This window comes from Paroedura picta, chromosome 6 (genome assembly GCF_049243985.1).
Source record: "Paroedura picta isolate Pp20150507F chromosome 6, Ppicta_v3.0, whole genome shotgun sequence".
Classification (NCBI taxonomy): Eukaryota; Metazoa; Chordata; class Lepidosauria; order Squamata; family Gekkonidae; genus Paroedura; species Paroedura picta.
This window is the reverse complement of record NC_135374.1, coordinates 71,100,441-71,122,878: the sequence shown is the minus strand read 5'-3', so window position 1 is coordinate 71,122,878 and position 22,438 is coordinate 71,100,441. Positions and strand designations below refer to the sequence as shown.

Sequence of the window (22,438 nt, the reverse complement as noted above, 5' to 3'; positions counted from 1 at the left end):
ATTCTATGATTCTTAAAAAAAGTCTAATCACAATTCCAATGTGATGAAATAGCAACCAACCCTCACATACAAATGAATAGCAGTGTTGGTCTGAAGTGGCACAATAAAATCAGAGTCCAGTAACACCTTTAAGACCAACAAAGATTTATTCAGGGCGTGAGCTTTCGAGTGCAAGCACTCTTCGTCAGACTATGATCTTCTTACATGACAGGGAATATAAGAACATCATAGTCTGACGAAGAGTGCTTGCTCTCGAAAGCTCACGGCCTGAATAAATCTTTTTTGGTCTTAAAGGTGCTACTGGACTCTGATTTTACATTTGGTTTTAGTGAGATCAGGGACAGTCTGCGTGTGTGTGGGGAGGGATGGTGTGGTAAAACAGCTCATTTTAAAAATCGTCTTGTGTGTGTTTTAACAGTTTTGCATTACAATGGTATTTTTTTAAATTAAATTGCACTTGGAGGGGCGGCACTCAAATGGCACTAGAAGGTAACTGGGGAATTCCCACCATGTCACAATGACTAACAATTTAAGCAAATGGTGGGAAGTTTCCACTTTCTGTCCATTGGCTACTTTGTGCAGGTGCAAAACTCCAGGGTCCTAAGTTGCACCAAGAGGACCCCAGCATTACCTCAGTTGGTAAATGGTAATGCAGACTGGGCGTGGCAAGCATGTTCATAATTCCCTAACTGAATTCTGTCATGTGAAGGGAAGGAAAACATGTTCTGTTTATTTATTCATTTATTGTTATATACCACCCTAAGCCAATTGCCTTAAGGCAGTATACATCCATAAAAGATACTTAAACAAAGCTCCATAACAGTAAAACAAATTAGTCAATAAATTGGCATTAAAATAATTAAAAATCTCATTCAAACAACCAAATGTAACCATATTTAATATAGCCAGGAGGAGGCATATAAGGGAGACTGGCAAATTTCCACTGGGCCCAACCATAAGCTTGATGGAAGAGCATGGTCTTGCAGGCCTTGAGGAATTCAGCAAATTGCCCCATGGCCCTGATTTCCCCTCAGAGCTCATTCTACCCAGTGGGAACCAGGGCTGAAAAAGCCCTAGCCTGGATCAAGGCTAAGTGTACTTTCTTGGGACCAGGGACTCTCAACCAATTGGTACTGGCTGACTGCAGCTCTCTCAAGGATATCAGGTACTCAGGGCCCAGACCACAAATTACCTTGAAGGCCAAAACTAAAACTTTGAACTCCAGCCACAGGACCTCCGTCTTTGAAGGATTCAGCTACAGAAGGCTTTCTTTGAGCCATCCCGCCACATCCTCCAGGCACTGGGCCAAGAAGCTTGAAGGAGATTCTGGCCAATAATAAATCAGGAGATAGAATTGGCTGTCATCAGCATATTGGTGGCACCCAGACCTTGAACTCTGGACTAGCTGGGCAAGAGGGCCCATAAAGATGTTAAATAATGGCTGGGAGAATATTACACCTTGCGGAACTTCACACTGGAGTTGGTATCGGTGCAATAAGGGGTATTTTTATTGTGTTTTTATTGCCTTATTGTGAACCACCATGAGACAATTGAGAGTGGCAGTATACAAATCTAAGAATAAATAAATAAAACTGATTCTCTCTGATGTTGACATTCTCTCCCCAATCATGGAGGAATTTAATGTTGATGTAATTAGTAACACCATTGAGAGCTCTATTGTCCTGCAGAGCTGCATTGCTATTTTGAATGGGGAGAAAGAGTTGGTAGTTAACAACACCCTGTGGACTCATAGACCATTTTATGCACTGGAAACTTCACTGCCCCAGCTCCCATGCAGGAGCACAAATCGGGGGTGGATGAGGTGCACCGGGCCAAATGCTCCCCCGTGTGGGTGCAGGGAGATGTGAGGCATCCTGCCACATCTAAAACTCCAGGCTGCAGCCCAGCATGAAACCTCCAGTAGCAACCTCATCTAATGAGTTTAGGCAGCTCCTGGAAGCATGGCATCCAAGTGGAGCATCCATTTCTGCTTGGGATTCTCCAACTGGAGCATCCATTTCCCATTCCTGCTTGGATTTGTAAAATGCATATAAGTCTGAGTAAAACTGAGCAAACTTTCCCTCAAAGAGGTCTGGCCACCAACACAATGGATTGGTTTGGCCCTGAGTAACCAGTTTTCCAGAGCCTCTTTTTTCAGAGCCTCTTGTGGTGCAGAGTAAGGCAGCAGACATGCAGTCTGAAAGCTCTGCCCATGAGGCTGGGAGTTCAATCCCAGCAGCCGGCTCAAGGTTGACTCAGCCTTCCATCCTTCCGAGGTCAGTAAAATGAGTACCCAGCTTGCTGGAGGGTAAATGGTAATGACTGGGGAAGGCACTGGCAAACCACCCCATATTCAGTCTGCCATGAAAATGATTGAGGCCATCACCCCAAGGGTCTTGTACAGGGGATACCTTTACCTTTAACCAGTTTTCCAGATATAAGGAACCTGCAAAGGGAAAGTGAATTCGATTAAGTCATGTAAACCAGGGCCCACACTTGTAACTGTTATTGTGTACGAACTGTAGAGCTTGATAGCAAGGTCAGCTGTAGTGTTGTCAGGGACGGTACATCTGATTCCTTGACTACCATTGTGGGCAATGTTGGTATACGGATACATATATAGAGACACATCATCCATGGCCGTCGAAATAATGGGATTTACAGTGCTACTGGACTCTTATCAAGCTTTTCTACTGCAGACTAACATGGCTACTCTCTGAAACTAAACTGAATCCCAATAAATTAAATAGATATAAGCAAATATATATTTAAGAAAAAAAATTCAATAGCTGTTAAACTGTGAGAGTTATTTGAAAAGACCATTGTACAAAGGAGACATATATACACATACACATAGAGCATGCTGACTCTGGGCTGGGAAATATCTAGAGATTATGTGAGTGGATCCTGGAGACTATGGGGTTTGGATAGCATTCCATAGCATTAATCTTCCAAAGCAGCAGTTTTCTCCGGGGAAACTGTTCTCCATTGGCTGGAGACACCAAGAAATCTCTAGCAATTACCTGGAGACTGGCAACCCAGACCCACACAGAGAGAGATTATGAATATTAATTTATCATGGGCTATCTCAACCTTCCCAATTTAATTACTCACTTTATAGTTTGTAACAGTAGTACAAAGTTGTAAAAGACCAGATTTATTGCAAGAGAAATATTTATCTGAACAGGTACATTACTGTTACTATAAAAAACGATTCTATTTTACTTTATCAGTAACAAGGGGGGGAAGGTTAATAGCTATGATGTATCTTTTATGTTGCTGTGAAACATGCAGCGTTCTGCACTGTTAAGATTTACAATGTAGGAGATAAAGCATATGTTATTCCATGTATTCCTTTAACAGTAGACTATAAACTTAAGAAGTAACTTCAGTTCCTCAAAGTATGCTACAGTAATGGGGTGGGAAAAACCCTTCTATCCTTCATTTTTTATTATTTCAGGCAAAACTGTAAGGCTGTTCTGTACAACATCTGCAAAAAGACGTGGTAATAAGCCCAGAAAACATCTTTAAATGAAAATGGCAGGGCATGAGGAAATGCCCCTTTTCTCTCATGAACACACCTATGCAGCTATGCCAGACCACATACATGAGACATGATACTGTTGCATAGCCACTCCTTATTTCAAGTAGAAGTAAGAAGGGTCTCTAAGGATTTTCTTACTGATGCTAGTAAATATTCCCAAATGCTTTGACAGGGAGGTAACTTTGTTATCATTGGGAGGCCATTTTAGTGATAAAGTAATGCAGACTTCAGCTTTGTGTTTTGTGTCATTTGTAAATTCTGCAGTTAAGAAACATAATACCTGGCGATAATTTAGGCTGTGCACTTGAAAAATTATCATTTTAATTTTGAATTGTAATTTCAGAAAGGGCTGTATTATTGTCTTCCTTAAATGTCAGGAATGTATTTATTCTATTGAAAAATAATGTCACAGAAAATTTCCTTTTTCATTGATGCTGGAGCAAATGTCTGTCCATTATATAGGGGGGGGCGTGTTCTAGAGTTGCTATTTCTTAACCAAATAGCACCAAATTTCCAGTCCCAAGCTTCAACTGAGTTGGGAAACAGGTCTGATGTCATGTTCCTGGAGAAGGTGTCCCTTGTTATCCTTCTTTCCATTGTTCCCAGTGGATAAAAAGGTGTGGAAATGGCAGGTTTCCCAGAGTAGCTTTTTTCACCAAATGGCAGAAGAAGTGTAGGTTTTTGTAAGATGCTTTGAGACAGCTGCTGGCTGTGGGGGGAAAAGCCTGTGATTAGTTTGAAGTCTTCTGCCTGGCCTTGATTTGAATATACAGACTCTGTCTGGGACTTCGGACTCCAGGGTTGGACTCTCGCTTGGACTGCAAACTGCTTCACTTTGCTTTGATTATTAATTGTAACTAAATTTCCCCTTTTTTTTCCTTTGCTGGGAGGAGTCTAGTTATGAACTCAGTACATTTGTGTTTTCTTGGGTAGGGGAAGAAAAGTGATTTTGTTTTTATTCATATAATGTCCTTATTTTAACCATTTAGCATTACTAAACTCTCTCTTTGAGTTCAGAGGCTAGCATACCTGCCTCTCCATTTGCAGGAAACATGGACAAACCAGAAGCAATGAACTGAGAATAAACCCCCTGATCCAACTGTGAATCTGTCAGGTCATTATCAGATGGAAATGATCATGGTCAGGAAACACTTCCCTGTGTTAAATATTGCCTGTTCAATCTGATGACAAGAAAGGTGGATAACTTTTAGGATCAGCAATATCCAGTTGTACACTTCTACTGATAACTATTAAATGTTCTCTTTGGAGATTTTTAAACCTTCCCTTTTAGTGATTCTAAATTATTGGGAATATGTATATTTATACTTTGTCATTCCCAGTACTTCCCAAAAGCATATATATGGAGAACACCATAACACTCCCTAACATTCAAGGAGAAATTATGATACTAAACTCACCACATGAAAAATACAATGGATTTGAAACCAGCCAGCATAAAAAACACAAGTAGAGGATATTTGAAATGTTAATTCACTCACATGGAAAAAAGATTATATTGAACTGTATAACATTTAAAATATATGTCCTGCAATCACTTCTTCTAAAGCACTCAGGCTCGAGGTATTACGTTTTCACTACTATGCTCTGCTCTGCCTTGAATTGCATGTTTAGGTAATCAAGATGTAGAGGGCATTATTGTTGTATCAAGCAACCAACATACATTCGAAATAATGTTTATATTGTAACTATAGGCTCAGGCCAGAAGGGTGGAGACCCTTCAGTTTCCTGTTTCCTGTCCTACAGCACTACATCTCTCCTCAATTTCTGTCGCTTGAAGCAGTTGCTGTATCTAAGAAGCACGTCACAATTATCTAATAGGCAGCCTTTCCCCATGATTTACAGGTGGCACCTGCAGTATCATGAAAATGAAGTCTTGTACCATATCACAAAGTTATTCTACCTTAAAAATATTGGCAGGAAAAATATTTTGGATAACAGAAAATGTTTTTAAACTTTATTTTAATTTGAATCTTCATTTTTAATATAGAATGGAATTTTTTCTGGTTCTGGTGATCCCATTGCCAGCTGTACTTTAGAATAAGAAGGTATAATGCTAGTGACTTTAGAGGGCTGGAGATGTTTAATTTTGGACTAATACAAGCTAATTTCCAGTTGGATTACCATTTTTATTACCTTGGTAACTTTGTTGAAAGAGCACATACCACGTGTTTAACAGTTAGAAAGGATATTTAAATATCCTTCCAGTTAATTCTAAGAAGAGTTCTTTAAGTGCCCCCCCCCATATCCTCCTTCTCCCTTTTAAAGTTCTGTAGCCTTGCAAGCTAAGGGAAAGCTTAATTGAAATCAATAGGAAAATCTCTGAGAAAACAAATTAAGGATTATAAAAGGTTGGTCTTTTTGTGAGGTAATAGCAGGCCTTTATTTTGATTTTGCACTCAGGTTAATGCTAAGCAGCACAAACACAACTCTGGATTCCCTGAAATAAAAAGAAATATTGGCAGTGTTTGGGTTGCCTTGATTTTCTAAAGCTGATGATAAATGGAGCTAAGCAATGCAAGGTTTTGAAATTATATCCATCTGAAGGAGCCTTGTTCACTAGAATGCTGAAAAACAAACTCCTTTAGTTACCTGCTATTCAAGCAGGTTTGGATGCTAATTCTTGTGACCTTGTTTGGACTCCACATTATGATTGCAGTCCCCAGCTCTAGCATAAGATGATTTTGCTGTGGGTAGTGATGTTGACAGATAAGACTCATTTTTTTTAATTTAATGGGAAGTGGAGAACCTCTTCAGAATGTTTACCTTGACACTGCCAACCCTAAATCTTGAAATAAATCCTCGAGTCACCCTGAAAGTTCTTCTGTTAACGGATAATATTGCCTTTTAAAGTGAATGATCAGAATATTTCCTGAAAACTTTTAAATATAAGAATATTAACTTTTTTATTATCTTTATTGCTATTGCATAGTGCTTGTATCTTTTTATCAGGGGAGGAATAGCATGTTTGGAGAAAACATCTATACAAATGAAATAGAATACAGGTTTTTACATTCCCTTACTACTAGTATTTCCTCAATTCAAAGTAAGTATATGTGACTTTATAGAGGAAAATAATTTCAGAAAGATATGATATTGGGTCACTTTTAGTCTCAATTGGTGTGATTTATCACCACCATTCTTATTATCAGATATTTATAAATCCAGAAACTAACAGAAAGAACAGAAAGATTTTTTGTGATGATATTCATTAATATATTTTCCAAAAATTAAACTTTTTAGAATTTGGAGAACAATACTCTCTACAGAGTTCTTAAAAGTAAGGTGAGCTTACCATTTCAAAGAAGATTTTTCTCTTGTTCTTACAGTCTCTGTATAGTTTTTAGCAGAAAAGTACTAACAGAGAAGGTATATGGGCTGGGAAATAATTCGTAGACAAAGAAACAGTGGTTCTTTGAAGAAGAAAACATCTTTTGTTCCCTTCTATTGTATGTATGTATGTATGTATGTATGTATGTGTGTAGTTTGCTATGCTGAAAGGGATCTATGAAGGAGCAGTGCTACACCCACTTTTTGATCCATGTCCATGCAAATATTTCCTTATGTTCTGAAATATACATCTAGAACAAGTGCTGGTTAACATCCATTCTCTCCTCTGGTGATATTCCCTCTTAATTTAGCTTCTTTGTTGCTCATGTGAAGAGGTGTAAAAGATTTTTTTTTTTTACATTCTGTAGTTCAATCCAAGGTTTGTTCAAATGTAATCTTGTAAAGTGGAAAGATGAAATCACAGCTGCTGAACCTTTTCAATGAAAATAAAAGTTGAAATAAATAAATCTCAGCATAGACTCCTCTTGTTTTGGGTTTTGGGATTTTTATGTAACTGGTAGATCATTTTGTTTGTTATGCTGATGACTCAGAATGTCAACTGAATCACTCTATATGTCTTCTTAATAGATGTCTTCTTAATAGATGTAAAATAGGAGCTCAAGACTGCAAGGATTCAGTAGTTTAGATAAAAATGTTTGGTACAAATACCAGCACTTAGTAGTCACATTTTCTCTCCTGTAAACCATGGTAGTTCTTTCAACTTTGTCATTAAAATCTCTATTGCATTCAAAGGGTCTTCCAAAGTCAAGACCAAATCAACCAAAAAGGCTCTTTATAAATTTATTTTCTGATTTTTACTCCTCTAATCCTTTTGTGTAATACCTCTATTTAAATTGTCTAAAACCAGAATAAAAGATGTAATAATAGACAACCGTGTCTAATCCTTTTTTGAATCTCACATGAGTTGGTTAAATCTTCATTTATGACTATTCTTGCTGTCTTTGAAGAATAAATTAATTTACCCAGCTTAAGAAATTTTCTCCAAATTTAATATTTTCAAAAATATTTTAATATATAATTTTATTTTCATAAAGATAAAAATATAGAAACAGAACAGAACAGTTTGGTGTAGCGGTATAGTGGTTAGGAGTGCAGACTTCTAATCTGGCATGCTGGGTTCGATTCTGCACTCCCCCACATGCAGCCAGCTGGGTGACCTTCGGCTCGCCACGACACTGATAAAACTATTCTGACCAAGCAGTAATATCGGGTCTCTCTCAGCCTCACCCAACCCACAGGGTGTCTGTTGTGGGGAGAGGAATGGGAAGGCGACTGTAAGCCCCTTTGAGCCTCCTTTGGGTAGGTGAAAGCGGCATATAAGAACCAACTCTTCTTCTTTTCTTCTTCTAATATAAGTTGTTAATACAAAGAAATGTGGATTATGCTCTTCATTTGTTACACTTATGTCCCCTTTTCATGTCCCCTTTTAGTTTATTTTCTTAAATAATTCAATATTTCCAAAATATTAAACAAGAAAGGCCAAAAAAGGTTGTCCAACATTTTTTCTGCATCCAAATAGATCATTGCTGCTTGCTTTTCATTATGCTTTTCATGATATTCCAGTATATCAAGAACTATTATGACATTATAGGTAAAAAGCCACCTTGATCTTCATGAATTAAGTCCTTTAGGATATTTTAATCAGTCTTTCCGCTAAGATCGTTGTAAACCACTTATAGATTATTTAGTAAAGATATTAGTCTATAATTTCTTGTCATATTAGGTGTCATGTTCTTGCCCTTCATTTTGTATAAGTATTATATTAGTCTCTTTCCGTGTCTCTATTTTGTAAAATAGAGTTGATTATATTCTGTAATGGTTTAAAAAATTTTGAGACACCACAGTGAGGGGTAGTATATCAATTGCATGCATGCATGCATGCATGCATGAATTAATTTATAGTATGATCCTGGTAAACCAGCTAGTCCTGATATTTTTCCTGGTTTGATTTTCTTTACAGATTCCACAACGTCTCTTATTGTTATGGGACCATTCATCATTTGTCTTTGTTCTGTAATCTGTGGTAAATTTTGCTTTTCAATATATTCTTCTATTTTTGCCACTAATGTATCATGCTCAAATTTATATAATATCTATTGAAGTCTTTTAAAATTGATCCATTATCAGTAAGTTTTATGAACTTCCTGAATACTCAGTATCATATCTCCCACCTCTCCTTTTGTATGTGCCAGCCATCTCCTGGTTTATTTGTGTGTTAAAAATGTAACAATTTTATAATGTTCCATTTCATTTCCATTTGTCTTATTGAAAACAGGGAAAGCTGTTGTAAACATTTTATCTGACTAGATATATTGATATCTCCAAGCCTTTTAATTCCTAGTCTTTCTTCTTAATGCTTTCTGCAGTCTTTTGTGATTTCACCTTTTCATTACATTCAGCTGTATGTTGTATAAAATGTCCTCTCATAAAGGCTCTACTGGCATCTAAAACTATTGTATATTATTGATTCATTCATTCATTCATTCATTTAGGTTTTTATACCACCCTTTTCTACGGCTCTGGGTAATATACATATATCAGCACTTATATTTAAATTGAGTTCAAATAATTATTTTTTTAAAAATTCAAACAAGTGAACAACTCTTCATTTAAACTCCATGTAATATATATTTGATTTTCTTTTAATAACCAACTTTACAGGGCTATGAACTGAAAAAAGAGTTTAACAACTAAGTATTATAAAAGGTATTATGTCTTTATGAAAAGTTAATTCTACAGAAGAAGCATTTACCTTTCTCCAGATATCTACCAGACCCAAATTAATCAAATAAAAATATATTGGGAAGTTGCCCTTGTATACTTTAATACATACATGCATGCATGCAAGCATACATACATGCATACATGCATACATACATAGCCTATCAATTTACAGTAGGATCATACCATGCCAGATTCTCTTCAAACATCAATTTTCATAAGGTAGATCAAAAAGGTTATCAATTAATGGTTTATACAAATTGCTTTTATCTTTAGTGGGTGCATAATTTCCTAAAACCAGTTTCTTAACCCCAAATAACTCAGTTTCAAACTTCACATACCTACCACCATCAGCAAAAAAATTGTTTTGTTTCAAATAAAATTTAATATACAGCAAGCCAACATTTTCCTTTTTAGTTCTTGTCAGTATAAATTCTACTAATATTATCTGGACTAAATATTTTGATTTTTTTTTCAAACAGGTGTTTATTTTAGATAGATAATGTTCAATTTTGATTTTTTGAGAAAACATTTCTCTTCTGAGGAGCATTTGTTCCATTTATAGTCCATAGACATTTATAATTCCTATTTAGTATTCAAACATGGAAGATTCTTTATTTCTATAATCTCTTTCATTGTTCTATTTTGTTATTCTTTCTGTTGTGGTTGTTGCAATTCTTGTGTAGAAACCTGTGGGACTTCTGTCTCCTCCCATTCTTTCCGAGACATCTCAGTTTTGAGAATTGAATTCAGTTTAAATCATTGATCTTTAATGGTGAAAAAACTTCTTCCAGTTTATCCCATCAAAATGAGACCTTTTTTCTGTTTTAACTTTTCCATAAGAAAGGCATTGTCTTTTTTTCCCCATGATTTTCATTGACATTTCTTTCAAAACAATAACCTCCCTATCATCAATCCTGAGTTTTGTTTTGAAAGGTTGTTGCAGAATTTCATCTCTTGTCTTTTTTTTCTAAAAAAGTACACCAAAATATTTCTTCTAATTTTTCCTAATGTTGCAAATCTTGAATATATTTATATATCCAATTCTTCTTCCAAATCACATTATTGCATTTCCAAAATATCTGCAAGGTTTTCAACAACTCCCTTACTAATAATACTTACTAACCCCCACAATTTCAGAAATATCTCTTAACATTAGACAAAATTAATTTTCTCCAACTCTAAGAGTACCAATTCTCCAACTCTAAGAGTACCAATCCAATATTCTTTCTAATTCTCTATTTAAGATCTCTAATTTGGATAAGGAATTTATATAATATCATGACATAACTCGCAGGTTCTCAGCTGGAAGTGACATTGCAAAACTGCTTCCAAATTTCCAGCCCTCCAAATATTTCTGCTGGTTGCCAGTACTCATCTTTTCAGCCCTAGCAGTCAACTATTATTTGGTGATAGTTTCCAACTTTACCATGTCTCTATTTTCTTGCAGTCTAATCCCATAATAACTAAACAATCTGACATGCTAGTTGTTATGGGTATTCTGGGCTGTGTGGCTGTTGTCTGGTATTTTCAGTGCCCAGTAACAGTGGATGGCATCTTCAGAGGGACCCATTATGCACGGGGTTTTTAGCACACATTCGGGGTGGAATGGCGGCGACTAAAATCACCAATAACGCACGGAGTCGGCTGCAACCAGCTGCAGATTCAGTGCACGCCGCCGAAAAAGGTGCGTTAGCGGAACACGGAAGAAAGCACAGCTTCCCGGGCGACCAGGGTACAACCAGAGGCGGCATTGCGTGCATAATCAGGGAGGCCAGAGGGTCGGAGGTGGCGCGACCGCTCAAGCGGCCGCTGGAACCAACGGTGGCGCAGACCGGGGGGAACCCAAGGGAACACGGATGGAAAAGCGGCCAGAGAGCTCACAGTGGAGGGGGGCGAGGGGATCGCCGCGGCTAAGGATGGCAGAGAGGCCGGCCACCCACCTACCACCCATTCCCAAACACCCCCCCAACCACAAACGAGAACGGAGGCGAGGTCTCTAAGAAAATGCAAAAACTTTATAACAAAGTGTGAACAAACAAAGCACAAATATAAAATACAATCAAAGGCTAACATAGGGAAAACAATAGAAAGGGGAAACCTATGGGGCAGAGGAACCGGGCCAGGAAAGGAGGGGAGAGGTGAACGGGGAGTAAACCAAGGGGAAGGGGAAACATGGGCCAAACAAATCCCCCCCAAAGTCCAGCCTTGCGGAGGCAGCATCTGCGGCGGCAGCTCACGTGGGCGCTGAAGACAACGGCCCAGCATCCACGCTGTCCATCGAGGCATCCCCTGCAAGGGGGGAAGACAGGACATCTGTGAGAATGATGGCTGAAGCTGGGTTCCCTAGAGGGCCATGACGACAAGGCGCCGCCGCATGCCCAGGCCATTGGCCCGGGATTACACGGCTGCCATATCCTGCCATACACACTCTCCTGCCAATGCAGCATCCATGTGGGTGCTCCTGCCTCCGCCCACATTAGATCCAGGAGATCCACGTGCAGTGGAGGTGGCCTCGGGGTGTCCACGGATGGCACGGAGGGCAGCAAAAAAAGTCTCCTGGAGCTGGGCAAACTTTTCTCGGCATTGCCGGGGCCTCCGGGAGTACCCGGCCACTTCTAGATACTCCGACGCCCCCCAGAAGATGTCAAAGCAATTGACCAGCTGGCTGGTCATCAAGCGGTGTGTGTGGCCGATGGAGAGGCAGTGGAGCAGAAATAGCTCCACTGCCCGACACTGCCAGCGAGCCCCGTCAGGCCGCTCTCGCCAGGTGCGCAGCATGGTCACAAGTGACCAGCCGCGCCCTGTCACCGCCCCTTCCTACCACGCCCCGTGGCGTTCAGGCCAGACTCTCGCAAGGGGCACCGGGACCGCCCCCCACGTCCCCAGAGAAGCCAGCAGCCCCCGGATGCCTCGCTTTCTCTTGGCTCCGCATCGACGCCTCGACACCCACCACTCCGTGTTTTGCCGCCGCCGCGCCCTGTCCCGTGCATAACCGGTTTGCTTTGCGTCTTCCCCCTTTGCGTTTTCCATGTGACCCAAATTCGCCGTTTCGGTGGCCATGCATAATGGGCCAGGGAGGTCATGGCAATATTGGAATCACTGTGTGCTAAAGTGTGTAGTATGTTAACAGTTGCTCTTTTCTGCAGTGAGAAAAAACACAATGGCATTGCTGACATGCCATTCATTAGAGGAATATTACCTTCCCTGTATATACCTTGATTGATATATTTTAAATAAATAAAATATATCTCATAAAACTCATCAGGTCACAAATTCACATGAACTAGAGCCCTAAATGTCTGTCTGTCTGCCTGCCTTCCTGTCTAAATGTATACTGGAAATCTACAAAATATGTCATAAATGTCCAGCTGTCCAACCATGTATGGAATCCTATGGACTGGAAGCTTAGTCCATGAGCTGTTATGGAGATGGCTTGTCAGCGGGTACTGGTGAGATGTGCCACTCATAAAGAAGGCATACATCTCATCCACTTGGCCATTACATCCAGTCATTGGCTTATAAAGGAAAATTATAAAGGAAATGAATGTATCCTGGGAGGTCATCAAGTGTTTTTTCTGAAGCATAACATCAATGGAATGATCCCGTTCAGTGACCATAAGTATTAAAGTTCATATAATTACTGTCATGGCCCTGTCTCCAGAGGGTGCCTCTGCACCACTGCCTGAGCTCATTCTGCCAGCTCCCTCGGAGGAAGTGGAGGAGCTGGAGCAAAGCAGCAGGGTGCTGCTTAGAGAGGCAAGTCCCGATAGGGAGCCACAACCAGGTCCCAGCCAGACAAGCACCATGCCCTCTGCACCAGCATTACCTCAGCCTGCAGCAACACCCCTGAACAGCCCAGACTCATCTCCAGAGCACAGGAGGGAATGCAGGAGGACAACGTTGGCAACACGCAGGCAAAGGCTGAGTGCCAGCTGCAGCCACTTGGTGTGACAGCTCAGCTTGTTCTTAAGCACAGCAGAAGTGCTTCCCAGTGTGGCTGCAACTTTGTGCACATGTCCACCCATTGCCTTGACTGGTTTCCTGCTCCCCGATGCGTCTGCGAAGCTCTGTTTGACTGATTCCCGGCTTAACTTTGGTAAAGATAAATGACAACTCTTTCGGTTTTCCTTTGGACTTCGTCAGCTAACAATTCCTGATAAGACCCGGACTGGACTTTTGACTACTCTCTGGTACGCGCTTTGAACTTGCTTGACTCGGTAACTGTTCTTGCCCTTGCACTAACCCTCCGTGTGCCCGGCTAGGGCAGTACAATTACTTTATATTTGAGATTCCACACAGAAATCTCTGTCTTTAGCAATGACTCCTTGTATTATTTTAGATTTAAAGACTGTATTAATTGTATTATATTTATACAATGAACTCTCATTTTGGTTCAGGGTGGTTGACATTAAGGTTAGAAATACACTATCAGAAACATCATCATGAATCATAGAATCATAGAGTTGGAAGGGACCTCCAGGTTCATCAAGTCCCTGCATAATGCAGGGACTAACAACCTGTTGCCCACCTAACTCACAATCTGCCTAAGCTCATAAAATCAACATTTCTGCCAGATTACTTTCTAGCCTCTGCTTAAAAACTTCCATAGAAGGATAAATCACCACCTCATGAGGAAGCTGGATCAGCTGAGGAACCGCTCCAACTGTCAGTAACTTCTTCCGGATGTTTAGCTGAAAATTGAATTAATTTTAACCCATTGTTTCTGTTCTGATCCTCTGCTCCATATTCTATATGACAGGTCTTCAAGTATTTGAAGATGATCATATCACCTCTTAGTAGTCTTCTCTCCATGCTAAACAGACAAAGCTCCCTCAGTCTTTCCTCATACAACTTGGTCTCCAAACATCTCACCATCTTTGTAGCCCTCCTCTGGACATGCTCTAGTTTCTCTACATCTTTTGTCAGTGGTGGTGCCCAAAACTGAACACAGTTCTCCAAGTAAGGTCTAACTGTCAGGATCAGTCCCTGCTCTCTGCCATGCTTGCCTTTCAGTGAATGGAAGTGACTCCATCTTAAGATGCTGTGCCTTGTTAGAAACGTCCCCGTGTAATCAGCCTGTAGTTTTCCTTTGATTCCCCCCTTTCTTTGATCCTTGCATATTCACACTGCATAGTCTCCCCGCTGTGAAAAAATATTGCCCAGTTCCTGTAAACATCTTATCAGCTAGCCTGAGGCGCCGGCCTGACCAAGCCCGTGCTAACTTCAACACCTTGGCAGGAAGCCTGGGATGGCACCTGGGTGAGGGGTTCCCCCCCCCCTTGGGAATGCTCGGGTTTGGGCAGGAGAATTGTATTGATAACTGCTTACTGTCCTGGTATCGAACAGTCTTGACTTCGAATGTTAGAGTGACCAGATCTAATTCCAATTAAAGCTTTCTTCTCATAGAAGTTTGTTTTTGAGTTTTGTCGGCACTTGACACTAACCAGTGCAGAGTAAATTGGTAACATCTTGTTGGGTGATTTGTACTTTTTAAAATATAGCCCAAAATCCCATTTGTCTTTTTAGCTACCAAGTCACACTACTGACTCATGTTCAGTGTATGGTCTACTAAGACCACCACTTCCTTTTCACACATACTACTGCCAAGGCAAGTCTCACTCATCCTATAGTGATGCATGTGATTTTTCCTACCTAAATGAAGAACTTTACATTTTTCAGTATTAAAATTCATTTTAGCCCAGCCTGTCAAGATCATCCTGTATCCTGGTTCTGTCTTCTGTTTTGCTACCCACCCATCCCCCACTCCAGTTTAGTATCATCTGCAACTCTAATAAGCATCACCTCTATTCATTCATCCAAATCATTTGTGAATGTTAAACAACACAGGACATAGGACAAATCCTTGTGGTCCACTCACCACTTCTCTCCAAGAAGATAATAAACCATTTACAAGCAGGCTTTGGGTTCAATCTATCAACCAGTTCTTGATCCACCTAACAGTAATAGGATCCATACCATATTTTACCAACTCGCCAAAAAGAATGTTATGCAGAACCATATCGAAAGCCTTAATGAAATCAAGGTAAACCATGTCCACAGTATTTCCATGATCTAGAAAAAGTGCTCCAAGAGTTTTTCTAAGAACTCTTCAACCTTCTTTTTAGAACAAAGTGTGGACAGGCATTCTAGTTTCTCTACCTTCTCCTCCAGGAGTGCTACTAACTTGCATTTGGTGCATGTGTATTTAAAGTTAGTCAGAGGTAAAAATACAAACATGCCACAGATAGTGCAAGTCACAACCTCAGGTCCATCACCAGCTACGCTGCTTCGATCCATTGCGGGAAGAAGCAGGCCCCTTCTGCAAATTATGGAACACTTAAAGAGCCTTCCGGCTTGATCCACATGCCAAGAGTCTTAGCTTTTGTAGTTTGATGCACACCAAAGGTGAGCAAGATCCTTTTATAGCACAGAGGCCAACCCTGCAGTGGGTGAAGATAGCAGTCAGCCCCAGGCAAGACTGCCAAATAATTCAAATCAGCTAATGCAATTAGCTGCAGTCCCCCACCACCTAAATAAGGAACAGACAAAAAAAACCCAACATTCAAACAGCCCACAGACTCCTGCATGATATATACCCTAAGACGCTGTAAGAAAGAAAGCAACTCTCATCAGTATCTCCTGAACTGGTACTTTCTCCTTCTCCCTGCACAGCTAATAGAAGAACTTTGTAACTTTATACACAGCATCCTTGTTATTTGCTGCTTCATGGTTTGGTTCTTCAACTGCAGGGTGAAGTTTGTGGTGGGAGGGGCTTCTGGGGCTCTGGTTAATGGAGCTGGTTCATTAGCTGTGACTGAAGCCTTGGTGGAAGAGCGCCATTTTGCAAGCCCTGTGGAATTGTTTTACTTTGGCAGGGCCCTGATCTCTTCTGAGAGCTTATTTACCCAAGTGGGGGCCAGGACAGGAAAAAAAAACCTTGCTTTCATCAATGCCAAACAAGCTCTGGGGGGGGGGGGCATAGGTGGACAGGCAGTCCCTCAAATAGAGCCCAGACTGTGTATGGCCTTGAAGATAATTACCAGAACCATAGGCTTGATCCGGTATTAAACTGGCAACCAGTGCAGCTGTTGGAGTACGGCCAGATGGAGTACGGCCAGAACACTTCAGGGTGTTCCCATGAGATCCCTGGCTGCTGCATTCTGTGCCAATTGTAGTTTCCATATCAGGGATAAAGTAGGCCCACATAGAGTGAATTGCAGAAATCCAGCCTAGAGGTGACCATCTCATGGATCACTGTGGCTACGTGTTCTGAGACCAGGCAGGGTACTAGTACCTTGGCTTGGCATAGATGGAAAACTCTTAGCCATGTTACCCAGGTGACCTGTTCCTCCTGTTACCTTGAATGGACCTGGAAATAGAGGTATCAAAGATTACACCCAGGTTCCTGGCAGACTGTGCTACTAATAGTTGCACTCCATCCAGGTTGGGTAGTCATGCTTCCTTGGCTGGACTCCTCTTACTGAACCACAGGACCTTCATCTTTGAAGGATTGAGTTTCAGATTATTCTGTTTGAACCAACCTTTCATTGTCTCCAGGCATCTATGAGTCTGGAGGTGAGTCAGGGTGGCCATCTATCAGGAAGAAGAGCTGAGTTTCAACAGTGTATCGTTTCCTCCAAGTTTGTTGGATTATGAAGTCTGTTGGTTTTTATGTTTTTCACCCTTTTTCATTTTTCTATTTCTTCTTCCTTGTTTCTATGTGTAAGTTGTTTAATTATTTTTGTTGCTGTTGGTGTTTGTATGAAGTTTCTGGTGTCTAGCTTAGTTGTTTGCCATTGTTGTTGTCAGTTTATTTTCCATATTATATTGGAGTTAGTTTCTTTTTGGTTTAGTTTGTCTGATTCTTATTTTGAGTTTTGGGGGCCAGATGAATAGGATTTTTGTTGATATTTTAGCAACTTAGATTTTTTTTTTGTGGGAGAAGCCTGATTATGCAATTGTTCCAGCCACCATCTTGGAAACATTTCCAATAATACATCCCAGATAATTTTTAAAATCAAAGATGAGTCATGTCTTCATCAGCCATTGTAAAAGAATAGCATTCTCTACTGTTAGATCAAAAGGCACATGCAGCAGGATCAATAATAATGGAAATCCTGGCATAGATGGAGAGAATAACATTTCCCATAATAAGCATGCTAAGAGTCACTACTAATCCTCAGATCACATCTGCTGGAATACCAGTTGCCAGGATGAGGGGATAGTAAATAAGAAGGATCAGTAACCTGTTCCTTGTGTCCAATAAACATGGAAAAATATTCAATGCCAAGAACTATCTGCACTCAGTGCCTGCTGATCATGGAAAATTACAGCCATTTCCCCACCAATCAGGGCAGATGGAATGCATATTTGGTTCACCGATTCTCTCATTTCTGAGACTGAGTTTTCCTGGCCATGCTAATCTATGTTATTGTGTCTTCGTGATTGGATTATCAGCATGTGCTTCATGTTGAGCTGCCATCAAAAACAATGCAGAAACTGCATCCGGTTCGGAAAATGGCTGCCCTGTTATTGTCAGGGACTAGCTAATGGAAACAGCAGTACCTATCAGCTTGTTTCTAGGTTTATTTCATTTATTTACAGAATTTGTATTTCACCGCTTTGCCCTTACAAGATAGGTACTAATTTAAAACACACGTGATTAAATGACATTTTAATGTTCTTAAAATTAGCCACCTTCCAAATGCATATAATTAAAATAATTTTGAAAAACAGTCAAAATACATACACAACATTTAAAATATCAGGGCTCATTGAGGGATGCACTTTACCCTACTTCACATCAGTCATAATCAAATAGAAAACTTTTCCCAAATTCAAATTATACCCTCCACCAAATACCAGACTTCCATGACAGAGTGTCATGCTAGGAAGATGAGTTCGAAAGGAACATGTTACTAGTAAGGTGCTGTAAGGAACTGTAGGAGAATAGTTTTACAGCTCCATAAATAGGATATTTTCTGCCAATACTTCCAATGCCTTATCAGGATATTTTGATCAAGAGGTGCTAACACATCAAAGAGCTAGTGTAAATCCAGTTGAGTTAAATCCAGTGAGCTGTATCTTTCCCATACTCATCCAGGCACTGGAACTACAACTCTTCCTCCCACCTTTGTAACTGTCACCGCATATCTTGCCCATCTGCCCCTCATCCCCAAATGAAACTATGTCTGTTTGAAAGAATTATGACACTCCTAGGACATAGGATAGGGGTCTCTATTAGGAGTCAAGTATGCCCTTGTCAGAATTTGAAAAAGCAGAGGCAAAGTTTATTATGAAAACAATGCTAATGTTATATTAATGTTATATTAAAGAGAAGAATAAATAGACAGTTTTGTTTTGCCCTCTTCTATGCCATAGCATTGGACATAGCACTTGTGAAAAACTTACAGCCTGACTTTAATATGGTATGCATTGTGTTTAGAAATAATTGTCTTGCCTGTTAAAGTTCTGAAATTGAAAAATAATGCTGTTGTTAAGAGTTGGAAAGGTGGCACTGCAGTGACAACTTCAAAGAACAAGAAAGAGATACAAAGAGATTTTAGAAGCTGCAATTGGACACAGTAGGAACAAGTGTTAGAATGGATTTTTTATTTTACGTTTCAGTAAAAAACCTGGGAGTGCAACTCTTTAATTCTTAGGAAATAATGAGAAATGTATTGTAAAAAGTATAAATTATAACGTGATGGTTTGGGGCTGAGGTCATCTGCCTGTACCTTACAAGGAGTGCAGGATTTAAAAAAAATAAAAATAGTGGGGTACATAAAAAAGTAAAAAGGGCAAAAAAATTAGACAACATCATGATGTTTGTCAAATGCAGTCATATAGTACCTAATGCACAGGATAGAAAATATTTTCCCTTTCATCCCCTTCATTATAATTTTAAAAGTATCATATTCCCAGAATCATGAACTTCCCTCTAACTTCTGATAGGTTTTTATCAAGATTCTTTTCACACGTCTAAGGAAATTATCAACCAGTTTCCCCTTTTTAAATTGTGCAGGGAATCTTCTCTCCTCAGAAGTGTTCTCCCCTTCCTTTGGCCTGATTTCGGAGTCTCACTACTACCCAAAACATTCTGCCAAATATCAGTACCAACTATGTAGAACTGTTGAATTCAGACTATTAGTCAGTGATTAATGTGTCCTCTAACTAAAATTATCTTTAGAGTAGTTATTATTCAACCAAGTCACAGACAAGTATTTTCTGGATACAGGTTCTCTCACACTCTCAACCAGAATAATTTCCCTTCAGGACACAGGTAAAATATCTCTTCTCTGACAGCTGCGTTTTGGCAATCAGAGCACTTGGAGCAGCCTGACACTCAAATTCTCTGCTTCAGTGCAGACTTAACCCCTTCACTTACATTTACTTCAGCACTTGGGGCCCGGGTTTTAACGTGCTGTCCATCACATCATGCCATATGTTTAAAAATCATTTTTATTTCTCATGTTCCTATCATAATGAACTTCTGATAGGCACATAAGCAAAGAGTCTGAGGTGCTCAATACATATCTGTGTGTAAACCATATTCTCAAACTTTGATCTCTTATCATGTGACTTATTTCTTGTGTTATTATCTTTTTAGTTGACTTCTTAAGAAGACCATAGTCTGACGAAGGGTGCTTGCATTCGAAAGCTCATGCATTGAATAAATCTTTGTTGGTCTTAATGGTGCTACTGGACTCTGATTTTATCATAAATAATTTTGTAGGCCTTCATCAAGATGTGCTGATTCTAATTTTACTATTCTTTATTTTGGGTTTTCAATCCAATCCACAATTCAGACCACACTTGCTGTTTGGTAATATAATTTTATTTTGGGGACTGTTAAACCTCTTCTTTTTTTCTTCATCTTGTAATATGTTGAAGGTTATTCTTAGGTGGCTTTTTATTGTTTTGGCCATTCCATAGAAATTTAGTTCTCTGTTTTTACCACTCTCAGTATGTGTATGTGTGTGTGGGTGTATTACACAGACAGACAGACAGACAGACAGACAGACAGATGCAGATGCAGATGCAGATGCAGATGTAACATTTGGAACAAAAACTTAGTTTTGGTAGTACATTAGTTTTAATTGCAGAGATTCTTCCCAGCCATGTGATTGTCAGTTCTTTCCATCTTACAAACTTGCATTGATTTCCATTTTTATAGTTATTTGTTAAAGACTGCAGTTTTTCCCAGTCATGTTTATTCCCAAATATTTAATAATATTTGCCTCTGTGGAATACCTTGTGCTCTTTATAAGCTCTTCTTTATACTACAAATTTCATTATATTTTTTGTTTTTCCCCCTTACTAACCCTGATAGCGATCCAAATTCTTCAGTATGTTCAATTACATATTGCAACAATTTCTGGGGAGTCAAGAATGTTAGGACCATGTTGTCTATATTATTTTCCATTTTGAACTCTGCATCATCCATTTTTATTCTCTTAATTCTGTTATCTTGTATAATCTTTATAGCTAAAATCTATATTTTAAGTATCTGAACCCACAATCATATTCAGGTTCTGTATGGATATTGTATATACTACCCAATGGGTTCTCAGTGGGGGATATGTCCCCAATAGGGAGTGGACATTCCCCCACTGACAGCCAGTCATGGATATTCCCCAACTCCACCCTCCTCCATGCCTCTTCTGGGCAATTTGGAGGAGGTAAACTCAGTAGAAGGCCCCCGCGGCTAGGCTGCCACACTCATAGGCATCCTGGTAATCAGAGAGCAGGGGAGGCTGACTGGCCACACACCACTGTAGCACTACAATGGTCCTGGCAGTTCAGTCCACAAAGCCTCCTGGCTGCCAATGAGGGGGAAGGCCAGCCACGGCTGGGCCACTGTTCTCCCAGGCCTCTTGACTGTAACAGAGTGGGGGAGGCTTTCAGACACACTCCACTGCAGCTACAGTGGTAGCCATGACTGGACCACCATAGAGCATGCCTCCTGCTTGCCAGGGAATAAGAGGAGGCCAGCCAGCTGCACTCCTTGGTGATACACTGGCCCATGTCACCTGGTAGATTGAGGAAGGCCAGCTGGCTGTCCTTCTGCCTGCTGCCTATGTTCAAGCTTATTTTTAAAATGGGGTTTGATACTAGTAATTAATAAAAGAATAAAGGTCATTCCTGACTTGTTCCTTTTTCTACTGAAATTGCTTTCATTAATTAATTCAACAAAGCAATAGGTCTGTAAGTGTTATGTATAAGTGTTATGTTCTATGTTATATATGCCTTTTGTAAGGTGACCAGATTTTAACATTGGTAAAGTGGGACACCATTGATTGGGGGGGGGGGTTCTTGATTTAAAACTGGGTCTATGTGGAGCAACAAAAAGATTCATAGAATGCATAGAACACAAAAATAGTATTGTAATATATATTTTTAATTTCAACATAAGTACAATTTGCCAGGTGCCCCCAGATGTCCCTCCAAAAGTGGGACAATCTGGTCACCTTAGCCTCTTGCCATGTTTGGGCTACTGTCTTTTTATAACTACCGTATATCCTCACATATAAGCCGACCCACATATAAGCTGAGGCGCTTAATTTTACCACAAAATCTGGGCAAACTTATTGACTTGCATATAAGATGAGGGTGGGAAATGCAGCAAGCTACTGGTAAATTTACAGGGTGGCATAAGTGCTCAATCATCACAGGCTTTCCCATCCAGCCTCCCTCCCAACAAATACAGAAAAGTCACGAGGATGAATAGCTGCTGGTTTTGTACTCCACTTTTCACTAACCAAAGGAGTCTCAAAGCAGCTTACAATTGTCTTCCCTTCC

At 40.0% G+C, this 22,438-nt stretch overlaps 1 protein-coding gene across 10 annotated transcripts in view; it reads left to right on the top strand.

The window, feature by feature from the left end:
- IL1RAPL1 (interleukin 1 receptor accessory protein like 1) overlaps positions 1–22,438 on the top strand; it is a 937,510-nt gene that overhangs the window by 277,687 nt on the left and 637,385 nt on the right. For 6 of the 10 annotated variants that reach the window (XM_077342993.1, XM_077342992.1, XM_077342996.1 and 3 more), the window contains exon 3: positions 8,874–8,936. The exons of the other annotated variants lie outside the window; for them this stretch is intronic. In XM_077342993.1, coding sequence (XP_077199108.1) covers positions 8,874–8,936 — 63 coding nt within the window. The remainder of the gene's footprint in view (positions 1–8,873; positions 8,937–22,438) is intronic. 10 annotated transcript variants of the gene reach the window in all.